At 55.4% G+C, this 18,976-nt stretch overlaps 8 protein-coding genes across 8 annotated transcripts; 5 read left to right on the forward strand and 3 right to left on the reverse strand.

Annotated features, from left to right (window-relative positions):
• Positions 1–175: 175 nt before the first annotated feature.
• On the reverse strand, positions 176–1,334 carry JCM15063_004524 (class I SAM-dependent methyltransferase; the record flags this gene model as incomplete). The annotated part of the gene is made up of 3 exons (XM_076678517.1): positions 176–718; positions 800–1,187; positions 1,279–1,334. The coding sequence occupies 3 exons, from the start codon at positions 1,332–1,334 to the stop codon at positions 176–178; spliced, it is 987 nt and encodes a 328-aa protein (XP_076534261.1).
• A 231-nt stretch (positions 1,335–1,565) lies between these two features.
• On the forward strand, positions 1,566–4,170 carry JCM15063_004525 (uncharacterized protein; the record flags this gene model as incomplete). Its single annotated transcript, XM_076678518.1, has 8 exons — positions 1,566–1,798; positions 1,870–1,944; positions 2,016–2,116; positions 2,178–2,257; positions 2,317–2,752; positions 2,835–2,959; positions 3,041–3,707; positions 3,788–4,170. 8 exons carry the CDS (start codon positions 1,566–1,568, stop codon positions 4,168–4,170), a joined length of 2,100 nt encoding a protein of 699 aa, XP_076534262.1.
• A 156-nt stretch (positions 4,171–4,326) lies between these two features.
• JCM15063_004526 (alpha/beta hydrolase) lies at positions 4,327–6,109 on the reverse strand (the record flags this gene model as incomplete). Its single annotated transcript, XM_076678519.1, has 5 exons — positions 4,327–5,162; positions 5,242–5,325; positions 5,391–5,550; positions 5,616–5,958; positions 6,033–6,109. 5 exons carry the CDS (start codon positions 6,107–6,109, stop codon positions 4,327–4,329), a joined length of 1,500 nt encoding a protein of 499 aa, XP_076534263.1.
• Positions 6,110–6,198: 89 nt separating this feature from the next.
• On the forward strand, positions 6,199–7,617 carry JCM15063_004527 (CCDC47 family protein; the record flags this gene model as incomplete). Its single annotated transcript, XM_076678520.1, has 5 exons — positions 6,199–6,268; positions 6,355–6,872; positions 6,944–7,057; positions 7,124–7,323; positions 7,401–7,617. The coding sequence occupies 5 exons, from the start codon at positions 6,199–6,201 to the stop codon at positions 7,615–7,617; spliced, it is 1,119 nt and encodes a 372-aa protein (XP_076534264.1).
• Positions 7,618–8,169: 552 nt separating this feature from the next.
• On the forward strand, positions 8,170–9,807 carry JCM15063_004528 (uncharacterized protein; the record flags this gene model as incomplete). The annotated part of the gene is made up of 5 exons (XM_076678521.1): positions 8,170–8,217; positions 8,284–8,523; positions 8,596–8,699; positions 8,776–9,036; positions 9,126–9,807. The coding sequence occupies 5 exons, from the start codon at positions 8,170–8,172 to the stop codon at positions 9,805–9,807; spliced, it is 1,335 nt and encodes a 444-aa protein (XP_076534265.1).
• A 1,618-nt stretch (positions 9,808–11,425) lies between these two features.
• On the reverse strand, positions 11,426–13,371 carry JCM15063_004529 (tubulin alpha chain; the record flags this gene model as incomplete). Its single annotated transcript, XM_076678522.1, has 9 exons — positions 11,426–11,455; positions 11,524–11,606; positions 11,672–11,684; positions 11,755–12,070; positions 12,146–12,281; positions 12,347–12,493; positions 12,557–13,125; positions 13,200–13,248; positions 13,365–13,371. The coding sequence occupies 9 exons, from the start codon at positions 13,369–13,371 to the stop codon at positions 11,426–11,428; spliced, it is 1,350 nt and encodes a 449-aa protein (XP_076534266.1).
• Positions 13,372–14,163: 792 nt separating this feature from the next.
• Positions 14,164–16,455, forward strand: JCM15063_004530 (uncharacterized protein; the record flags this gene model as incomplete). Its single annotated transcript, XM_076678523.1, has 1 exon — positions 14,164–16,455. The coding sequence occupies one exon, from the start codon at positions 14,164–14,166 to the stop codon at positions 16,453–16,455; it is 2,292 nt and encodes a 763-aa protein (XP_076534267.1).
• A 631-nt stretch (positions 16,456–17,086) lies between these two features.
• Positions 17,087–17,834, forward strand: JCM15063_004531 (TspO/MBR family protein; the record flags this gene model as incomplete). Its single annotated transcript, XM_076678524.1, has 4 exons — positions 17,087–17,143; positions 17,201–17,347; positions 17,411–17,539; positions 17,598–17,834. The coding sequence occupies 4 exons, from the start codon at positions 17,087–17,089 to the stop codon at positions 17,832–17,834; spliced, it is 570 nt and encodes a 189-aa protein (XP_076534268.1).
• Positions 17,835–18,976: the final 1,142 nt, after the last annotated feature.

The following is an 18,976-nucleotide window of genomic DNA, read 5'->3' on the forward strand; positions in this document are numbered from 1 at the left end:
CGCTCTCTCAAACTTTCCCCCTCACCGATCGTATCGCGCGCGCGTTGCGCAAACCTTCTCTCCCACACATCCATTTGTACTTCTCTCCTTGATTCTCGAAATTTTGCCGGTCACGATTGCGTTCACGCACCACGTTGTTTCAACAGAAGAGAGAGAGAGAGAGAGGAGTTATGTACTACGCTCGGGTTCGCCCTTGTAGACAACCAATCTCCCACATGACTTGCTCCTCGTGTTCATCATCACTCCATCCCGCCGCTTCGAGTTTACGACAAAACTCTTTGGCACAATCTCGACCGAGATGAGCTTGGTTCCAATCGTGACTGCCTGACCAAGTATTGACGAGGTTTTTCACTTGTTCGAGAGTCCACCATCTCGTCAACTTGACTCGATCCGATAGTTCGACTCTGACGTGTTCGATGTGTTCTTCGTTGGACAACAAGGTGGGGATTCGGGACTCGTCGTTTGAAAGGAGCGAGAATGAACGTGAGAACGTTTTTGGATCGAACGCGTTCGTGAATGCCTCGCTACCCGATTCATTGTTCTCGTTGATCTTGCTGTTCGGGAAACTCGAAGCGTACGGCAATGGGTACTGTGCGAGGAGAGTTTCCGAGATGGTGTGCCCAGGCTCGGACCAGAACGGTCCCAAGGTCTCGGCACTCAAGGGCCCGACCAACGCTTCGAGTTCGGGTCGATCAGGGAAATGTAAAGTACTGTAACTCTACCCCTCCGAAGAATCTCAGCCTTTCGTTCGTCAAGGAGATAAAGAGAGAGAGAGAGAGTGCAGGAGAGTGTCTCTCACGAAGAAGAAGAACGAGGCCGAAGGTTTGAGGACGCGTGCGATCTCTCGATAGACCTCGGCAGGATCTTGAAACCAATGAGCCGAAGTACATGCGACGACGAGATCGACACTGTGATCCGCTCGGACGATCTTGCTCAACTGTTCGGCCGTACCTTGTTCGAATCGAATCCGAGCTTGTTCGCCCTCGTTCCGCTGTGATCGGAGAGCTTGTGCAGTCTCGACCATGCCTTGTCCCGGTTCGATGCCGATCACTTGGTCAAAGTGGTCGAGAAAGGGGAACGAGCTGATTCCAGGTCCACATCCGACATCGACACACACTGTAGGACCAGCATCTCGAAGTGGGCGGGTACGTTCTGCTATGAAGGTGTACAGCTCGGGTGGATAGGTTCTGCAGCGAGAAGCAAACGTTCGGATTCACATGCATGTGGGGATTTGGGATCAGATCGAGACGAGACAGAGAGAGAACATCGGATCCGCACGGTCTGTTTGCCGAGTAGGCTACGGCATCGAACGATGCATCCGAGAACGTGGCCATGCGTCTGAGAGAATGAGAGGTGGCCCGAGCGAGAAGACCGTTGCCGAGAATGAAAGCGGTGCGAGGCGCGATCTTTGTCCGGGTCAAGACTCTTAAGAGCTCTTTGTGACCTTGAACGTCGTATCAGGGCCGATATGACCTAATCATTCGGAAGAGAGAGCTTCAGATTGTTCGGTTACTTTTCGAAGCCTCTTCAGCTGCCTCACATTCAGCCCGTCCTATGCGGTTCCCATGTTTGGATCTTCCTCCCGTATAGATCCGTCTTCGAGCTCTCGATACGGCCGACTCTCGGGCCTCAGTCTGCACCGCCCGCATGTCGGCACCCGGTCGATCTACAGCTCGATCCTCGGCTCCCCGGCATGGCTCGAGTCGGCCTACACCGAGCTACAGGAACTTGGGGACGATGATGTGAGCGAACGATACCCGAACGGCGCTCATCGAGTTATCCCGGGGGCGTACGGAAGGTGAGATCCCCCCTGTCGACTTGGATGCTCATTTGTTTTGGCCTGACCTTGCTACTCTGTTCGTATCACAGCACGGGATGCGTCAATGCCATGGATTGGGAAGAAGGAGGGCGTGAGAGACTCGCGACTGCCGGAGACGACACCAAGTGCGCCCAAGCACAGCACTTCCCTAGCTAGTTTCGCGCCTAACTCATACCGGGACTCTTCCCTACCCCAGGATCTGCATCTGGAGTCCAGGTCATGTTCCACCCAGAAGCGGGTCGAACAAGGCGTATCGTCCTCAGCTTAATTACGGCTTGACCGAGACGATCGATACGGGTACGACTGTCCCTCCTGACTGATGGCGTTCACCGCGCTCACTCGAGTTCAAGGTACACAGGCCATCGCGCGAACATCTTTTCGGTCAAATGGGCCCCTCATGACGAGACTCGCTTGTTTTCGGCAGGCGCAGATTGCACTGTAGATGCAGTTTCCTGTCCGCACTCTCGAGACTCGCGCTGATGAGCTTTGTGCTACAGGCACGTGTATATGACCTCTCGCTTGTGTCGAATCCGTCTCTCTCGACGACTCCCACTTCTGCAGATCTGTGCCGGCGCCGCTTTAGCCGTCCCGCCCTGCCCTGGTCTCACCATTCGGATTCAGCGTGCACCTCCGTGATCAGGTGCCACACGGACCGTGTCAAGCGCATCTCGACAGAACCGTATTCGCCTTCGACTTTTCTCACCTGTTCGGAAGACGGGACCGTGCGCCAACATGACTTGCGTCAACCTCACGCATGTCGACCTGCAGCTCGGATTCCCCATCGAATTTTCGACAGAGACAACAGCACGCGAGGTCGAGGATGTCCCGAGCCACTCGCAGACTATGGCGATATGAAGCTGTATTCGCTCTCGTTGTCGAAACTCGAATCGCACTTGTTTGCAGTAGCTGGTCAGAGTCCGTTCGCATATCTGCGTGAGTTCTCAACCTTCTCCCTCCCTTCATATCACTCGAGAACTTTGACAGGAGCAAATATCATTGACAACATCGTCCGCAGATGATCGTCGCATGTTGAGAGGTCCCATGATCCGGGACTGGTCGATCGAACCCTCACGACACAACCTCACTGAATGTGTTCGTCGTTTCGGAGTACCCAATCCGATGGGTGTCGAACGAGGCTACGTGAGTTGAAAGCGCGCCCTCGCTTGTCACTTTACTCTACTCTGTCTCTGTGCTGTACCTGATACAACTTGGGCCTCGTAGATTTCCGAGTCGATCGTTGCAGTCAAAATGAGCCCGACACGCTCGAACGATTTGATCGTCAGCTACTCTGAACGAGGAATCTATCGATTCGACATTCTCGGCGACAGTTACGAATCCATACAACGCCACGATCTTGGGCACGAGGACGAACAAATTGAGGCCGAAGACGATCAAGGAGACTCTGAACGAGTCGAGAGGTCAAAAAAGAGCAAGCTCGAATTGCCACAGGAAAGGAGTCGGAAGCGGTTCGTACCCGAACCCCTCGGTCTCGATCCAACGCCAACAAGGGTCCTCAGGCAAGATAGTCCTCGATCGGAGCCAGCAATCTCGACAACAGTACAGCAAGCGACAGCGGGCACTTCAAGTTTGTCGGATGACGAACTCGGAATCGATTCGGAGGAAAACGATGAGAGCGGGGGACGAGAGCCTTCAGTCACGTTCTCGCCGTACGAAGCAAGCTCTCGTCCGTCACCCGAACCAGATCCAGAGGTCCCGATCGTCGGTCCGATCATGCACTACGACGGGCACGCCAACTCTCAAACCCTCAAAGATGTCAACTTTGCGTTCGAAGGCCAAGTTGTCGTCAGTGGTTCAGACGATGGCAATTTCTTTTGCTGGGATCGAGATTCAGGAGAATGCGTTGCGGTCTTTCAAGCAGATTCTTCAGGTGAGCGAATAACCTTTAGGCAACTTTGCGAGAGAGAGAGAGAGACTCGAACTTGGTTTTGTTGGTGCCCGTTGATACAGTTGTCAATGTCGTTCAACCTCATCCTCGATTACCGATCCTTGCCGTGTCGGGGATCGATTCGACTGTCAAGTTGTTTGGACCGACAAATCCTGCAGCCGACCGCAAGGAATACGGAAACCTCGTCGACGAGTTTGAAACGATCAAATCGAGGAACATGTCGAGACACGGGTCGAACCCGAATCTGGGCTTCTCGGCGAGTACGATGCCGGACGCATTGCTTCGACTCCTCGCGGCGAGAATGGCTCAACTCGATCGAAATGGAGACGGAGATGGACAGGATGAATCGGGAGGTCCAGATTTAGGCACGAGAGGGATTCGAGTCGTGTTTGGAGATCCGGATGAGACGGGAGAGACGAGAGCGGCAGATTGTACGATCATGTGATCCAGAATATTTTCTCTCTCTCACTCTGTGTGTCTTCGTTGTTGTCACTAGTCAAGCTTTGTCGCCCTTTTTCTCTACCTCTCGCTCTGTCTCGCTTGCAATAATCGCACAAGTCTCCCAATGTCTACAACACATGCTCCGACGCCCAAGAATATTCTACAAATGCAATCTCCCGAGGATTCCTCCATTATATTCCGGGTTCTTCCTTGTCCTCACAATGGTCGTGATCCCTGACCGAGGAGGGTTCTTCGAGAGTTCCTCGAGTGCTTTGCGCGCTTCCGGATGGGCTTGGTCCCTCAATTTGACTCTAGGTGCATCTTCGACCATCTCTTCGTACACGAACCTTTCCGATTCCGGTCGAGCTGGGTTCGACCGAGTCGTTTTCGTATCCTTCTCCTGTTTTACGGTGTAGTCTGCCTTCAACCGGTCCCCAATCCGATCCCACTCCGTTCGGTTCTCGATCGCGTCGATGGTAGATTGACTAGTCGAATTGAGGTTCGAAGCCCAGGTGGCAATGTTCTCGATCGCCTTCTTGCCCATCCCTCGTTCCATGACAGCGACAAACACGTGCACCCCGCCTTCGTACACCTCGTGTCTGACCTCGACTCCGTCGGCGGCTGCACGGTGTACTAGCATCGTGATCTCGTCTCGTAACGTCTCGGATCCTCCAGCGAGGACGATCAACGGTGGCAATCCTTCGAGCGACCCTACAATACTTGGCGACACGTACGGGTGGACCAAGTCTTGATCGGAACGGGCAAAGAGGGGCATCGGCACGAGGGGATCGTCACGGTCGATCGCGATGTAGTCGGACGAGGCATTCAAGTCCCAACTCTCGAATGACGACGTGAAATCGACCCAGGGGGAGAGCAAGACCCCTCCTGCAAGACGGGGCAGATCAGAGTCTCGAAGGTACAGGAGCAACGCGACCGCGAGATTGCCGCCGGCTGAATCGCCACCGACGTAAATGTTGCTGGCTGGGATCCCGAGGTCTGCATCACGTAAGAGCTTGTAAGGTCAAGAGACCAGGACCTGGTGAAATTGGAGGTGAAGGGCCTCATGCGCACTGACCTCGAGTGAGGTGGAAATAAGCCGAGACGGCGTCGTGCAGTGCTCCGGGAAACTTGGTCTCTGGCGATAGCCTGTAGTCGACGGCTGTCGATGCACGATACGCGGTCAGTGCCGCAAGTACGAGCAGGGTGAATAACGTGAGTACGGACAGAAGACGCGGCAGTTCAAGGCTTTCGACAGTTGCATGCACAGTGGCCGATGCGTCTTGGGCGACAAGAGACAATACGCTCCTCCATGTAGGTACAGGAGGACCTTCTCGGTCTGAGCTGCGTTCTCGGAAAGGAGCGAGCCATGGACGGACCACTCTGCCTGTTCGAAGCGACCTGAGCTCGACTCGGCGAAGCAGTACGCAAGGTCTTGAAGAGCGGACATACCTTGACTTGCCTCTCACCGGTTTCTGTGCGATCGGCATCCTCGAGCACGCCTCCGAGTTGTCGAGGATGAACGGTGAACGCGACCTCGTCGATTGCGCCGTTTTTGGGTGGAGCGCCGACAATCATCGCTTCGATCCTCTTGCGATTGTTCTGAGTCTCGCGAACGACGTCGATCGGTCGATCCGGGTTGAGCGCACGTTGAGCCCTGGCCGATTCCGAGCTGTATCTGGCGAGCGCGACAAAACAGGCGACGCCGAGCGGCCAACTCTCGTGGAAGTCTCGGGTCGTGTAGTATCTGAACGCAGTCGTGGCAACGGTCGGAATGTAATGCTTGAGCTTCCATCTGTGCACGAACGGGATCCAGCATCAGCAGGTTGCAAGTGGGGAAGCAGACTTTAAACGCTGACGGTCACGTACACAAGTTGTGCCGAGGCGTACGATCTAGCCAGCAGGCCCGGCTGCTGTGGAACTTGATCTGTATCTGCAGCAGTCATCGCAGTTAGACGAGTCTGGCCAGAAGCAAGGAGCTCAGCAAAGTCGCCGCGCCTCTCGGTTGAGCGACGTCACTCAACCTCAACTCGATATGTTATTGCGAGGAGTTGGAATCGGTGCTACCGCGCTACTGCTTCCTTCAACTGTGTATGCCGAGCCAGGTACGTTTGGTGGGCGGTGTGTCCCCCACTCATCCGATTCATCTCGAATCCCTGTCTACCTGTCTGACGCCCTTGAACCGCTCCAGGTGTACCTCCGACTACTGTTGATGTAGCAGACCCCTCGCCCGGCGACCTCCCACAGCCCGCTCCGGATCTAAGCGAGGCGGATGCACACGACTTTCTCTCAGCTGCTCCAGTTCTGAGCCCAGGCTCGAAAGCCGCCTACACCGGGCACGAGTACATGCTTGGTCCACTACGCCTACGACCGGCGGAGCTTCAACTCGAGCGGCTCGCTCTCTTCGGCTTCGTCTTCTACTTCATCTCGACCTACCTGATTCGGTCTCGCAATCGCGCACAGGCGCAACGATGGTTCACCGCAAACGAGCGCAGTCTGCGCGCAGAGTTCGCTGGCGTCGGTTTTGGAGAGCACGAACTGTTCAAGCCAGACGGAGGCGATGAATTCGTCTCGTACGTTTCCGGTAGAAGAGCGATCGAATCGGGATGGATCAAGTACACCGCGCAAGGATACGACTTGTTGACGAGCCTGTATCACATCGCACGACCGATTCTGGATCCGACCTGGGTTTCGAATGGCAACAAAATCGTCAGTTGTGATCTCGAACAAGGTGTAACTCAACCTCAATCACGAATTGACGCGAGTTTGGGAACGACCAGGTCATCGACCTGAAGCTAGCCGCACCAGTCGGGACCCGTGCGACGAACAAGATGTGCTTCGCAGTTACGAAACGGAGCTGTCTCAAACCCTTGCGCGACTCGCGCTGGGACCTGGTCAGAAAACTACCTCCCCTCTTCTCTCCTGCTCGTGCATGCCCTTACAACCTGTAGCTATTTCAGCGGACTCTGACGAGTCTCAGCGACAATCTCCCCATCTCGCCGGAGTTGGTCACCATGACCGAATCGGGCGAGCTCACCAGTGCCCTCTTGTTCGATCACGTCACGGGCCTCAAACATGCCCTCCAGCTCGGAGCAGAGGGGTCCGATTCGTTCGAGAGTTTGGTGCTCAGTGACATGCCTGCTGCAGAACCTGCTTCGTCGTGAGCGTCCATCCTCCACCCAAATCATCTCCCCGATCTCCCCGGGGCTGATCTGTACGCCTCGTGGAATTTCCAAGGAACCCGAAACTTCCAACCGACGACCTGCACCTGATCTTGACGCTGCGAGTTCCGACTTTGGACGCAGCCGGTTCGAGCAGTCATTGGTTCGAGCTCGCTTGCAACATTGCCGATGTGATCTACAGGAAAGACAAGCTCCTATCCGAAGCCGCCATCTCGAAAGCAGTATGTGTGGTCCCCTGTGAGATTCGAATGATGGGAGATTCCGAGTATTGATCTCTGCGAGGGTTTTGGCTTTGCACAGAACAAACGGAGAACAGAGGCTTTTGCCAATCTGCGCCGTTCAGAAGTGCCACCCACCGAATCAAAACCAAGAACGCTTGCGACAGCATCGCAGCAACGCAAGCAAGCAAATCGTAGAGTCGTGGGATGACATGCATTTGCAAATGACTAGCGGAAAGAAAAAAAGCTGCTGCACAAGGGAGCATGAGCACAGTAGGAACAAAGACCACAACATCGAAATTGGCGACTGAGTGCACTGATTCGCGGACTGCGCGTCCGTCGACAATACAGGGTCCGTGGAGATCTCATAAGGATAGAAATCATACGGGGTTTTCTTTTCTTTTCTTTTTTTCTATTTACGATATTTAATTGCAGACGACACCCAAATGTACTTAGCCTGAAGCTTACTGTCTGAATAAAGGCGCGAGAGAGGTGGAAATGATGAGATACTCGGATGTTGCCCCCGCCGGATGCGAACTGCTGCCAACCTCCACTCGCGTTCTCAACCCGACCCCGTAGTCTGACGGACACTGCTTCGCATTGAGGATGGAAGGAGAACTGGGGCGGATCAGCGGCTTGCCCCAGAAGGACAAGGTGGGTTCCGGTACCGTGACCTCTTCGGCTCGAACTGTGTCCTTGACTGATCTGCGGTGTCGCCAGTCCCAAGCGTACTCGGCACTGCTCTCCCAGACTCTGTCGAGCTCGACTGCGCTCACTCGAGACCTCGACCAATTCCTATCGACCGTGGTCGCAGCCGACTTCCCTCAGATCGTCGCACGTCAAGTCTTGCAAGAGTATGTTCACCAGATCGTCGAGATCTCTGATCGCGATGTCAAGAAACAAGTCATGAAGCAGAGTTTGCACGAGTTGCAACCACGAGTCACCTCGTTTGAGCCCGAGGTTAGATCTCTCCCTCTTCCTGTCGCGGAATATCCTAATGTCGTGACTAACATATGCTCTTGCTCCATGCAGGTTTGCGTCGTGAGGGAAAAGTATGCCAACTTGCTCGAGGAGGACGAAGAGTTCCCCGAAGCTGCCAAAGTCCTGATCGGAATCCCTCTCGAATCCGGATCAAGGTCCGTGTCTCCCTTAACAAAGTATCATTTGGTACTATGTGCGCTTCAAAGCTGACGCAGACTCTGGGCGAGACAGACCCGACGATTACAAGCTCAGAGTGTACATTCGCATCGTGCGCCTGTTCCTGGAAGAAGAGGACTCGACCTCGGCCGACACCTACTTCAATCGCGCTTCGCTCCTTGCGCACTCTGCCACCGACCTCGAGACTCAACTCCAGTTCAAGCTGTGTCAGGCGAGGATGTTTGATTTCAGCAGAAGGTTCGCCGACGCCGCGAGCAAGTACCACGAGATCAGTTACGTCTCGGTCCTCGCCGAGGAAGAACGACTCCAGGCTCTGTACGCTCTTCTTCACCTAGGCTTCCACTGCTTACTACAGACAGAGAAGCTCATGCCGGGTTTATCGGGGTTTCACTTTTTTCGGGTAGCACGGCCGCGATCGTCTGTGCAGTTCTTGCTCCAGCAGGTCCGACCCGTTCTCGAATTCTCACCTCACTCTACCGAGACGAGCGCGCGGCCTCGAGCGACCACTACGCGGTCCTATCGAAAATGTTCCTCGACCAAGTGATCCGGCCTCACGAAGTTGCCGCATTCAGTGCTACCTTGGCTCCGCACCAACTTGCGAAACTTGCACCTGTACAACCGATTGTCACGAGTCGAGACGAACCGGAAGAGGAAGGCAAGAAAGGACCTGAAACCGTGTTGGATCGTGCCATGATGGAACACAACGTCCTCGCCGCGTCGAGAGTATACACAAACATTACGTTCGCAGGGCTAGGTGGGTTGTTGGGCATGAGACCGAGTGCGGCAGAAGCGATGGCGAGGACGATGATTCAACAGAAGCGACTGTACGCGACGATCGACCAAATCGATCGCTTGATCTCGTTTGAAGGAGAGGACGACCGCGCGGGTCGGGATGGAGTATTCTCGAATGTCGCACAACAGGCTGCTGGTGCGATCGACAATCAGGAGGACGAAGCGGGAGGTACGGCCAAGGAAGAACAGGCGCACGCACCAGCAACGAAACGCTGGGACGCACAAATCCGCCAAACCCTTCAATTGGCGGAATCGGTCGCGGCGAGATGTGAGGCGTTGATGGCGCAAGGATGAACTAAGCAAGTCTCGTGTGTGTGCTGCCCTATCTGTTGTACATGTTCGGTTTTTTCTCCCTTTGCAGGTGTTCCTTTTTCGCTTTTTCTGTAGTACCCACGCAGGACCCCGCTGCCGTCCGCCAATTTTCGCTCCATTGCAATTCGTACCCGCTCTGACTCCCCAACAAACAAGGTTGGTAAATTCCCAGCTGTACAAGCTCGGCCCTCAGCCCGTGAGACGCTCCGAGAGCATCGGGCACATTGCATCGAAAGTTACAGCGCGAGTATAGTCTAGGAAATGCTTGACTATAGCTTCAACTTGCTGAGAAACGATCATGGAGGGAACACGAGTCGACCTTCAACATACTCCGCTTCTGTGCGAGGAGGATGGTATTCCGTCTTCCTTCGCAACCATGTAGATACAAGTACAGCCCACCGATTCGGGACGACAGAGAAGGTTGGCAACTGTTGGGCTGCTCACGGAGTCTCAAGCTGAACGGTCAGATTCCCGTGTTCGCTACATAACCGAAAAGCTTTACGAGAGGGGTCCTCGTAGCAAACGAGAGCAGACTTGTCGGCTTGACATTCGGGAAGATCCAACCCGGTTCGACCGGTCACACATGGCATCATCCAAGGTTTGAGTTTGCTTCTTTGAAGGCCACCGGAGTTACGGAAACAACTCGCCGTAACGAGTGACACTCGTTGATCGGCGATCGTCCGACTTGAGATGTTCTGAACGATTCTGATTGACCGCTACGGCATCAACTTCCCGTTACTTTGCGAGGCCGACTCAGATACACGCTGACCCCTGAAAAAAACACCACGATGCGAGTATGAAAGCATGAGAGCACGTTCGAGCTCGTGTCGGCGAAATGCTTGTCCGCTGATTCGGCTCCAGTGCACCAGCTTTCAGTCGGTCGTATCCCCGTCCGTCGGTACGACTCCAAAGAAACAGCTGATCAGATCAGAAATCGTCTTCGAGCTCGAATATACGTCGGACTGGCGAGGCCTTTCTCGACTCCCTTGCTTCCTCTGTAGGCAGGACCAAACACTTACGAGCCGTGGTAGCGGGGTACAGATTAGCCCCGCGACCGCGAAAGGAAGAATTGAGAGAGAGTTTGATCGTGCAAGCTGCGAATAACAAAAGACATCAAATCCGATTCCTCAGAGGTTCTTTTCGGTCCCGAGAAGACAGCTGTTCGGTCGGACGCCCGCTCCAAGCGTCGTCCGTTTCTTCCTCCCCCCAAAGCATGCCAGAGATCCGGACAGGTCACCGTTGCACGTTTGATCGAGAACGAAGCTCTTGCGCATCGACGATGCACGATTGGACGACGCTCAAGTGTGCACCCGTCTGCTGCGAAACTCGGCCAGTCCTCCCTAGGAGCATGATCAATCGAGAAGCTCTCGACGGATTGCTGGCCAGTCGCAGGAGATGTAAAGGAATTTTGTTTACGATACGAAGGGACAGCGGGAAGGGGAAGACTTTCGCGTACTCCTTCGAGCGAATACGGCAGTACTGAACGATACAGAGAGCATAGGAATGACAAGCCAAGACAATCTTCTGAAAGGCACGCTCAGAGTGAAAGCGAAGTGAATCGGACCCTGTGTGCGCTTCCTCCTCGAATTGCCACGACCGCTTAGTACTCGGCGATCTCCTCCTCGTCTCCCTGCAGAGCGAATGAGAAGAAACGTAAGCAAGTGAAAAGTGGGTCCTGCATGAACAGGAGCAACTCACGACTTCGGCAGCGACCTCCTCGTAATCCTTCTCGAGAGCGGCAAGGTCCTCGCGAGCCTCGGAGAACTCTCCCTCTTCCATACCTGGATAGCAAAGGCGAGGTCAGCATCCCTCGTTTTCTGGAAAGAATGCGAAAATGATAATTTACCCTCTCCGACGAACTAGACGCATAACGGGCAATATGGCATCAGCTTTTATGTCCTTTGAACTGGCAGGCAACCGTAGACTTACCCAGTGAACGAAAGCGCGCTTCGAGTAGAGCAAGTCGAACTTGCGGTCGAGGCGCGACCAGGCAGTGGCGATCGCAGTCGTGTTGGAGAGCATGCAGAGCGAGCGAGACACCTTGGCGAGATCACCTCCGGGAACGTTCGCGGGGGGCTCGTTACAGATACCGAGCTTGAAACCGGTAGGGCACCAGTCGACGAATTGAATCGTGCGCTTGGTCTTGATCTGGGCAACGGCCGAGTTGACGTCCTTGGGGACGACGTCTCCACGGTAGAGCAAGGCGCAAGCCATGTACTTGCCTTGACGGGGGTCGCACTTGACCCTGTAGGGCGCGCGAACAGGATCACAAAGTCAGCGACTGGCATGGGAAACATGAGTCATAATTGGCACGACGTACATCTGGTTGTTGGGCTCGAAGCACGAGTGAGTGAGCTCGGAGACCGAGTTGGCCTCGTGCGAAGCCTTGCTCGCCGAGATGATGGGGGCGTAGGTAGCGAGGGGGAAGTGGATACGGGGGAAAGGAACCAAGTTGACTGTGCAACGCAAGACGTTAGTCTCGTCAGAAGAAGCCAAGTCCCAGACATGTTGCAAAGCGTACCTTGGAACTCGTTCAAGTCAACGTTGAGCGAACCATCGAATCGAAGCGAGGCGGTGATCGACGAGACGACTTGGGCGATGATTCGGTTGAGGTTCTTGAATCCAGGAGACTGGATGCCGAGGTTCTTGCGGCAAATGTCGTAGATGGCTGTAAAAGTCTCCCGCCACATCAGTATCGCAAAGCACGCGAGATCGACATTGTAAAGCTCACCCTCGTTGTCAACCATGAACGAGCAGTCGACGTGCTCCAAGGTGGTGTGGGTCGTGAGGATCGAGTTGTACGGCTCGACGACAGAGGACGAGAGCGATGGGGCGGGGTAGACCGAGAACTCGAGCTTCGACTTCTTGCCGTAGTCGCCAGAGAGCTTCTCGAGGAGGAGGGCACCGAAACCGGAACCCGTTCCTCCACCGAACGAGTGGAAGACGAAGAATCCTTGGAGACCCTCGCAGTTGTCGGCGAGCTTGCGGATGCGGTCGCAGGTGGTGTCGATGAGCTCCTTGCCAACGGTGTAGTGACCACGCGCGTAGTTGTTTGCGGCGTCCTCCTTGCCGTTGATGAGGGTCTCGGGGTGGAACAGCTGGCGGTACTCGCCAGTGCGGACCTCGTCGACAACCGAGGGTTCGAGGTCGACGTAGATCGAGCGGGGCACGTACTTGCCCGAGCCAGTCTCGGAGAAGAAGGTCGAGAATCCACCTTGCGAGTTCTGCTTCTCGGGGTCCTCGTTGATGATGCGACCGTCGGGACCGAGGCCGTGCTCGAGGCAGTAAAGCTCCCAGCAGCTGAACGACCCGAAGACGAGGCGAATCAGCTGGTGCCAACGCGAGCAGGTGCGAGACTCGAGGAAACGACGCACGCGTTTCCGATTTGGACACCGGCCTGTCCGACCGAGACGGAGATGATTTCTGTCGATAGGCATGCGCGTCAGTCCGCTGGACGCGTTCAAGAGGCAGAACGAGCGAGAGAGTGTCGGCGCTCGCAAGCGCGTCGACCCCCTTCTCGCGATCCGTCTGCGACTCACCACGCATGGTTCGCAGCGAGAGTGGGCGAAATAGAAGAGGATAAAGTCTGCGTGCAGAACGAAGGCGTCAACACTGGTGAACTAGACTACGAAGGGGGTGCCAGAGCAACACGCGTCTCATTCGCGCCACGCGTGTGGCAGAGCTGGCTGTGCTCGACGACATGGCACTCACCGAGGTCTGAAGGGTCAAGAAAAGGTCTCTACGAGTCCACGTATCTACGATGGGACCAGAGAGATGAGAGGGTGGAGGAACAAACACGGTGCCGCCGTCAACGCCAATTCGTTCAACCTCGTTCCGACCAGGTCTCGCTTCCTCGCTGTACCTGCCTCACGCCCTGGGGTGCTCGTGTGTCTCCATATTGGATTGAGCTCTGCCTGCTATCTTCCGAAAGCCGGGGCTATGCGCAAGAGTTGCTTCTTTACACTGTTTCTCCACGATCGACCTCTCCCTATCTGTACTTGGTGTCGTGACGGCGCATGTTTTGCTCTGGCGGCTTGTGATCGAGACTTCTGCTCGGACAGCCCGAGTTCCCTTTGTCTCGACTTGGGCTCAACCCGCTTGTGCGAGCGCAGGAGGACTCTGCGCACTGACTCTCGCCCCTTTGTGTGCTCAACTCGAGAACAAGGTAGCTTGTGTCAATTTTGATCACTGAACGAGATCGTCGCGTCGCTCCTCTCTCGTCCTCCAGAAGACTCGAGCCAATTCGCGAGTTGTAAGAATCCAAGACTCGCTGATGCGCTGGTTCCGTACGGTTAAAGCTTACTGTGTCATCTATTTCAGCTGGAGATGCAGATGCAGATGGCCCACCTCAAGTCGGCCCTGCGATTCCCGCACCCTCCTCCGCCTACGCCTCCTTCGCCACCTCCAGCGCATGACCTTCGTTCACGCTTCTCTGCCGAGACTCTCGCAGCCGCAAAATCTCCACCCGGTGCAAATCCGCTTCAGCGCTTCTTCTCCCCCTCTGCGTCAACCACCTCGCACTCTGCACCGCAAAGTCCGGTGCTCGAGCGCACTTGCTCAACCCGATCGAAACCCTCGCCGAGAGCGAGCGAGTCCTTCCTCAGCTTTGCTTCGCCCAAAATATACGACTCAGCGATCGATCCGTGGGGCCGCAAGTCCCTCGATGCGCTGCCGGAGGAACTTGGACGGACATGCCTCGACGCACCGGTCGAACCCAGAGCGGGCGGGCACATCGCACTCGGCATGGACAAGCTCGCGGAAGTCGCGAAGGAAGTGGCCGAGCTCATCGCGAGGAAGGCGAACGCTGGAAAACACGCGCGTGCGGAGAGCGCCGGTAGTGCCCATTCTGCGATTCCTGGCCGACCGATCAAGCTCGTCTCGCCACCTCGCCCTACCGTCGATCGTTTCGCGTCAGCCGCCTCGAACAAGAATCACAGGCTCATCGAAGTTCCTCCGAGGTCTGATTCGAAGGGCGCATTGACCAAACCAGTCGCCACTCGCCAAGCTGGCGCGCCCACGCCGACGCCTTTTCCTCAGGGCAAACACTCCAAGCCTACTCTGAGACCAAACTCGCCTCCATCAATCTCGATCCCGCCTCTGTTTCCCCAAATGCGACCGATTGCAAAACAATCGCTCGAGGCGGAACACTCCCCGCTTGCGCCGTTCAAGGCGCTCCTCCTTTCCGGTCCTTCGAGAGTCGATGTTGCCTCGCGCGAGTTCGATGAGCTGCTCGTCACCATCGATGTCGGTGGTACAATTCATACCACGACCGGCCGAAACCTAGTCGGCAACAAGCTTGGCGACTTCATTGCGGGAGCTCCGACCGATCATAGCGCAGCAGACTGCGCCCTCCTCGACAAGGGGTCGAGCTACTCGCGTCCGATGGTACCGAATAGCACAAAGTCTGCGTCGGGTCATGGAACATCTCCGAGTTCATCTCCCTTTCCGTTCATGCGTTGTAACAACGCTGGTACCGATATCGATCCCGACCTTGCTACGCTGCAACATGACTGCTCGTCTCCTGGCGATCCGCTCGAACCCCAATCTTTCTTTCCGATGCCGACTTTCGCTCTTCCGCCTCCACCGCTCGGACTCGAATTGGATCCGCTGCCAGCTTCTCGACAAGTCCACGTCGTGCCATCTCCTCACCTGCAGTTCAAGCATCTCTCAGTCCATCCATCCATCGTCTCGAGCTCACCCTCGTCCCCGCTCACTCCCGTGGCTCGTCAAGGCGTCTCTCGCAAAATGTCGCTACCTTCGTCATCTCGATCATTCTCGTACCACGACACAGTCCCTTCGCCGAACGAGCTCGCAGCTCGACGTGCGTTGGCCAAGCGCCTTCATCTCTCGACTGGCTCCCTTGAGAGCAAATTCCCACTCGACGTTACGCTCGAACCATTCTTCGAGGTTCTGCGCGACCAAGCCTTCGAATCAATTTGCCCACAGACGCGCCGCTTCAGCTCAAATTCGACATCTTCTCGATCCCCGGAGAATGGCGAGGCACAGCGGAACTTCTCGCTCCCCGGTACCTCGCTGTCCGAAATCACCCCGCCAAACAATGTCGATCCCGGATTCGCGGCTCGAGCGGAGAAGTCGAACCATCATTTTTCTGAGGTCTTCCCTTCTGCCGATCTCAGCGAAGCCACGCCGAGCTTGACGAGCAGTGAGTCAACCGCCGCGACCGATTCTGCTTACTCGTCAAAGAGGACCTCGACGAACGTCGCACGAATCAGCATTTTCCTCGATCGAACCGACACGGTACTTCCGTCTGGGTTCGGGTCGACGTACTCTGTCGTGTTTGCGTTCCTCCGAGACGGAGCACTTCCTCCTCACCTCTTCGTGCCGTCGAATCCCCATCGCGCCGCCAAGGAACCCGATGCGACCACTCTCGCGATCCTGGTTACTCAGCCGTCGCTCGCGTTCGTGCAGATCGCGGCGCTGCGCACGGTCGAGAAAGAAGCTAGGTGGCTCGACATCGTACCGCTCGTCCGAGCTTGCGAGCTTGAACGTCAACGATGGGTCCGTGCTCTCGAGATGTCCACTTCGTCCCGACAACCCGTCGAAGTCAAAGGTCTGAGAAGGAGGAAAGAGTCGATCATGCAGGAGCGACGACTCGAGGGGTGGATCTGAGCACCGAGTTCCGTGTCGTTGATCCTACAAAGCGCTTCCTTAACCTATATCTTAGAACGTAATCCCCTTACGACTTGTCACTAGTATCTCGTGTTTCACAAAGTGATCGAGAGAGCGCGGACTGCACAAATAAAAAGCTTCAGCGACCAGGAGTACTTTTTGCACGTGAGACCCGAATTTTGTGCCGAGGCCGGAGTCCGGACGGACATTCGCGACGCACGCGCGATCTCCCTCGACTCTCTCTCTCTCCCCGCAACCCCTCCCTCGTAAGTCAAAGTTTGACATGAAGAATCCTCGCTACAGGCTCCTTACCGCCGACGTGCGAGGGACTCGCTCGAAGATCTTTTGCCAGCTCCATCGGCAAAATATTTCGTCATCATTCAACTGCTCGCTCGCTGCTCACACTCGCAGCACTCGGACACTCTCTGAGCGAGTCTTGATCACGAAGGAAGGTCCCCAAAGACATTGTTATGCTGGTGCAGCGCGGACCGTACGCGGTGTTCAACCATCGGTCGTCTCAAGCTGCAACAAGCGACAATATGCTCGACAGGTCCCTGAGCGTGCCTTGTTCGACTCGCTGACCTTTCCCTGAGGGTCATCTGGTGTATAGCAGGTCGCACACTCAAGAACAATGCCGATTCAGCTACCTTCCTTGTTCTACGACATTGCTCGCACGCCAGCAGTAGCGGTAAGCCTTCCTCGCCACCAGGCAGACAAGACAGACTGATGATGTTGTCGGTTGTAGGTGGGAATTCCGCTCGTGTTCGGTATGCTCAACGGCAGAATCACGAAGACTTCCGTCAACACTTGGTACCCGACACTGCGACGTCCCGCCATCGAGCCGCCGCGCTGGGCATTCCCCGTCTGCTGGACTGCGCTTTACGTGGCCATGGTAAGTTGCTGCTCGCTATGCGAAGCAACGCGTATTGACTTTGCTGATATGATCTGTACCTAGGGTCTCGCTTCGCACTTGCTCGTCAAGAAGCACGACGCGGCGCTTCCCGGCTCGCCACTCAAAGCTGCGGCCGATCACGCATTCAAGCTGTACTGGTTGCAGTTTGCCCTGAACCAAGCTTGGACACCTGTAAGCACGTCCCATCGAGCGCTAGCTGAGCCGGCGCTGATATTGTAGATATCACTAGCTGTTCTTCGGGTTCAAGCAGGTCGGACTCGCATTCCTCGACATTGGACTCCTGACAAGCACCACGTTCGCGTTGACCTACGAAGCGTACAAGGTCGATCCTCGAACCGCATACCTTCTCGTTCCCTACTGCGCGTGGCTATCGCTCGCTTCTTACTTGAATGGCAAGTCGCGTCTATTCAAAAATTTCCTATGCGTGCCTGCACGGGTCCCTGTGTCGCTCGCGAACGATCTGTGATGAGCGCAGCTTGACGGATACCTTGGACCGGCGGAATTTCGGGTCACTCGCGAGAGGGTTTTTTTTGGTGCCGATCGGACCCGTGCATTCAATCGTGCACGATCGATGGGCGAGGCGGCCGTATCCCCTCCCGGACCCCTTCCCAGACTCCGCCGCCCCCATCTACCCTCTCTACCTCTCTGATTCGGAGGTACAGGTACTGACTCTCGCGATCATGAATGACAGGCAGCGTTTGGTTTCTCAACTAGATTCTCTCGCAAATATGTAAAATGATCATGATCATGGGGTTACCTTCGCTGAAACTCGCTGTCCCCTGTAGGCCGCGGTTCGGCATCTCGTTCCTTTCCGCGGTCCCAAGGAGTCCCAATGTGCACAGTCGCGTGAGAGTTACAAGCTTCAGCCGCTTGCTCCGCTAACAATCAATGTTTCAGCTAGTCGACATAGTTTTCAGGCGTTACTGAACCTCTCTGTGCGCCCTTGATGAACCAGGCGCAGGACCACCACGCGCGCAGATCGAAGAGCGTGCCGTCATTCTGTTTCTCACATGACTCTGGCACATAGCAAGGGAAAACTGCTCTCCCTGACAGGTCGATGATACGGTCAAAAATCTTACCCGATTTTCAAGGATGAATGATGCTCACGGCGAGCTGCACCCTTTGAGCTATATGAAATGATCGACGGTTTCCGACAGGCACAATGCGTCTACCTTATCACTTTATCGAATCAAATTGTTGCCACGACACGCCTGCCGAAATAAGGTTATTCTTTTTCGTTTCGGAGATTCGTTCGGCAAAGTTTGAAGATTCCTTTCGCTGCCCCCAAGTCGACTCGCGAATATTCTCCGAGCGCAGTCAGTGTCCCAAGTCGTAGGTAAGTAACCTGTCAACGACCTTTGATGATGCCGGGACATTCGTTTGCTTTTTCTGCGGAAGTGTAGCGCGAGCGAGTGCGCACGTGTTGATACGGAACCGGCTGCGGTTCCACGTTCGCCCAAGTTTCACTCATCGACAGGGAAAAAAAAGTGATCGAGAAATCCATGACGACTTCTCAGGAAGTGCGCCCTGAAGTCCCTGTAATTGCAGGGATTTCGCGCCTGCCGATATCTTTGAGTGGAATTACAGGTCTCGCCCGACACGCCTTCC

This window comes from Sporobolomyces koalae, assembly GCF_050403365.1.
Source record: "Sporobolomyces koalae JCM15063 DNA, S_koalae_JCM15063T_v1_ctg15, whole genome shotgun sequence".
NCBI lineage: Eukaryota > Fungi > Basidiomycota > Microbotryomycetes > Sporidiobolales > Sporidiobolaceae > Sporobolomyces > Sporobolomyces koalae.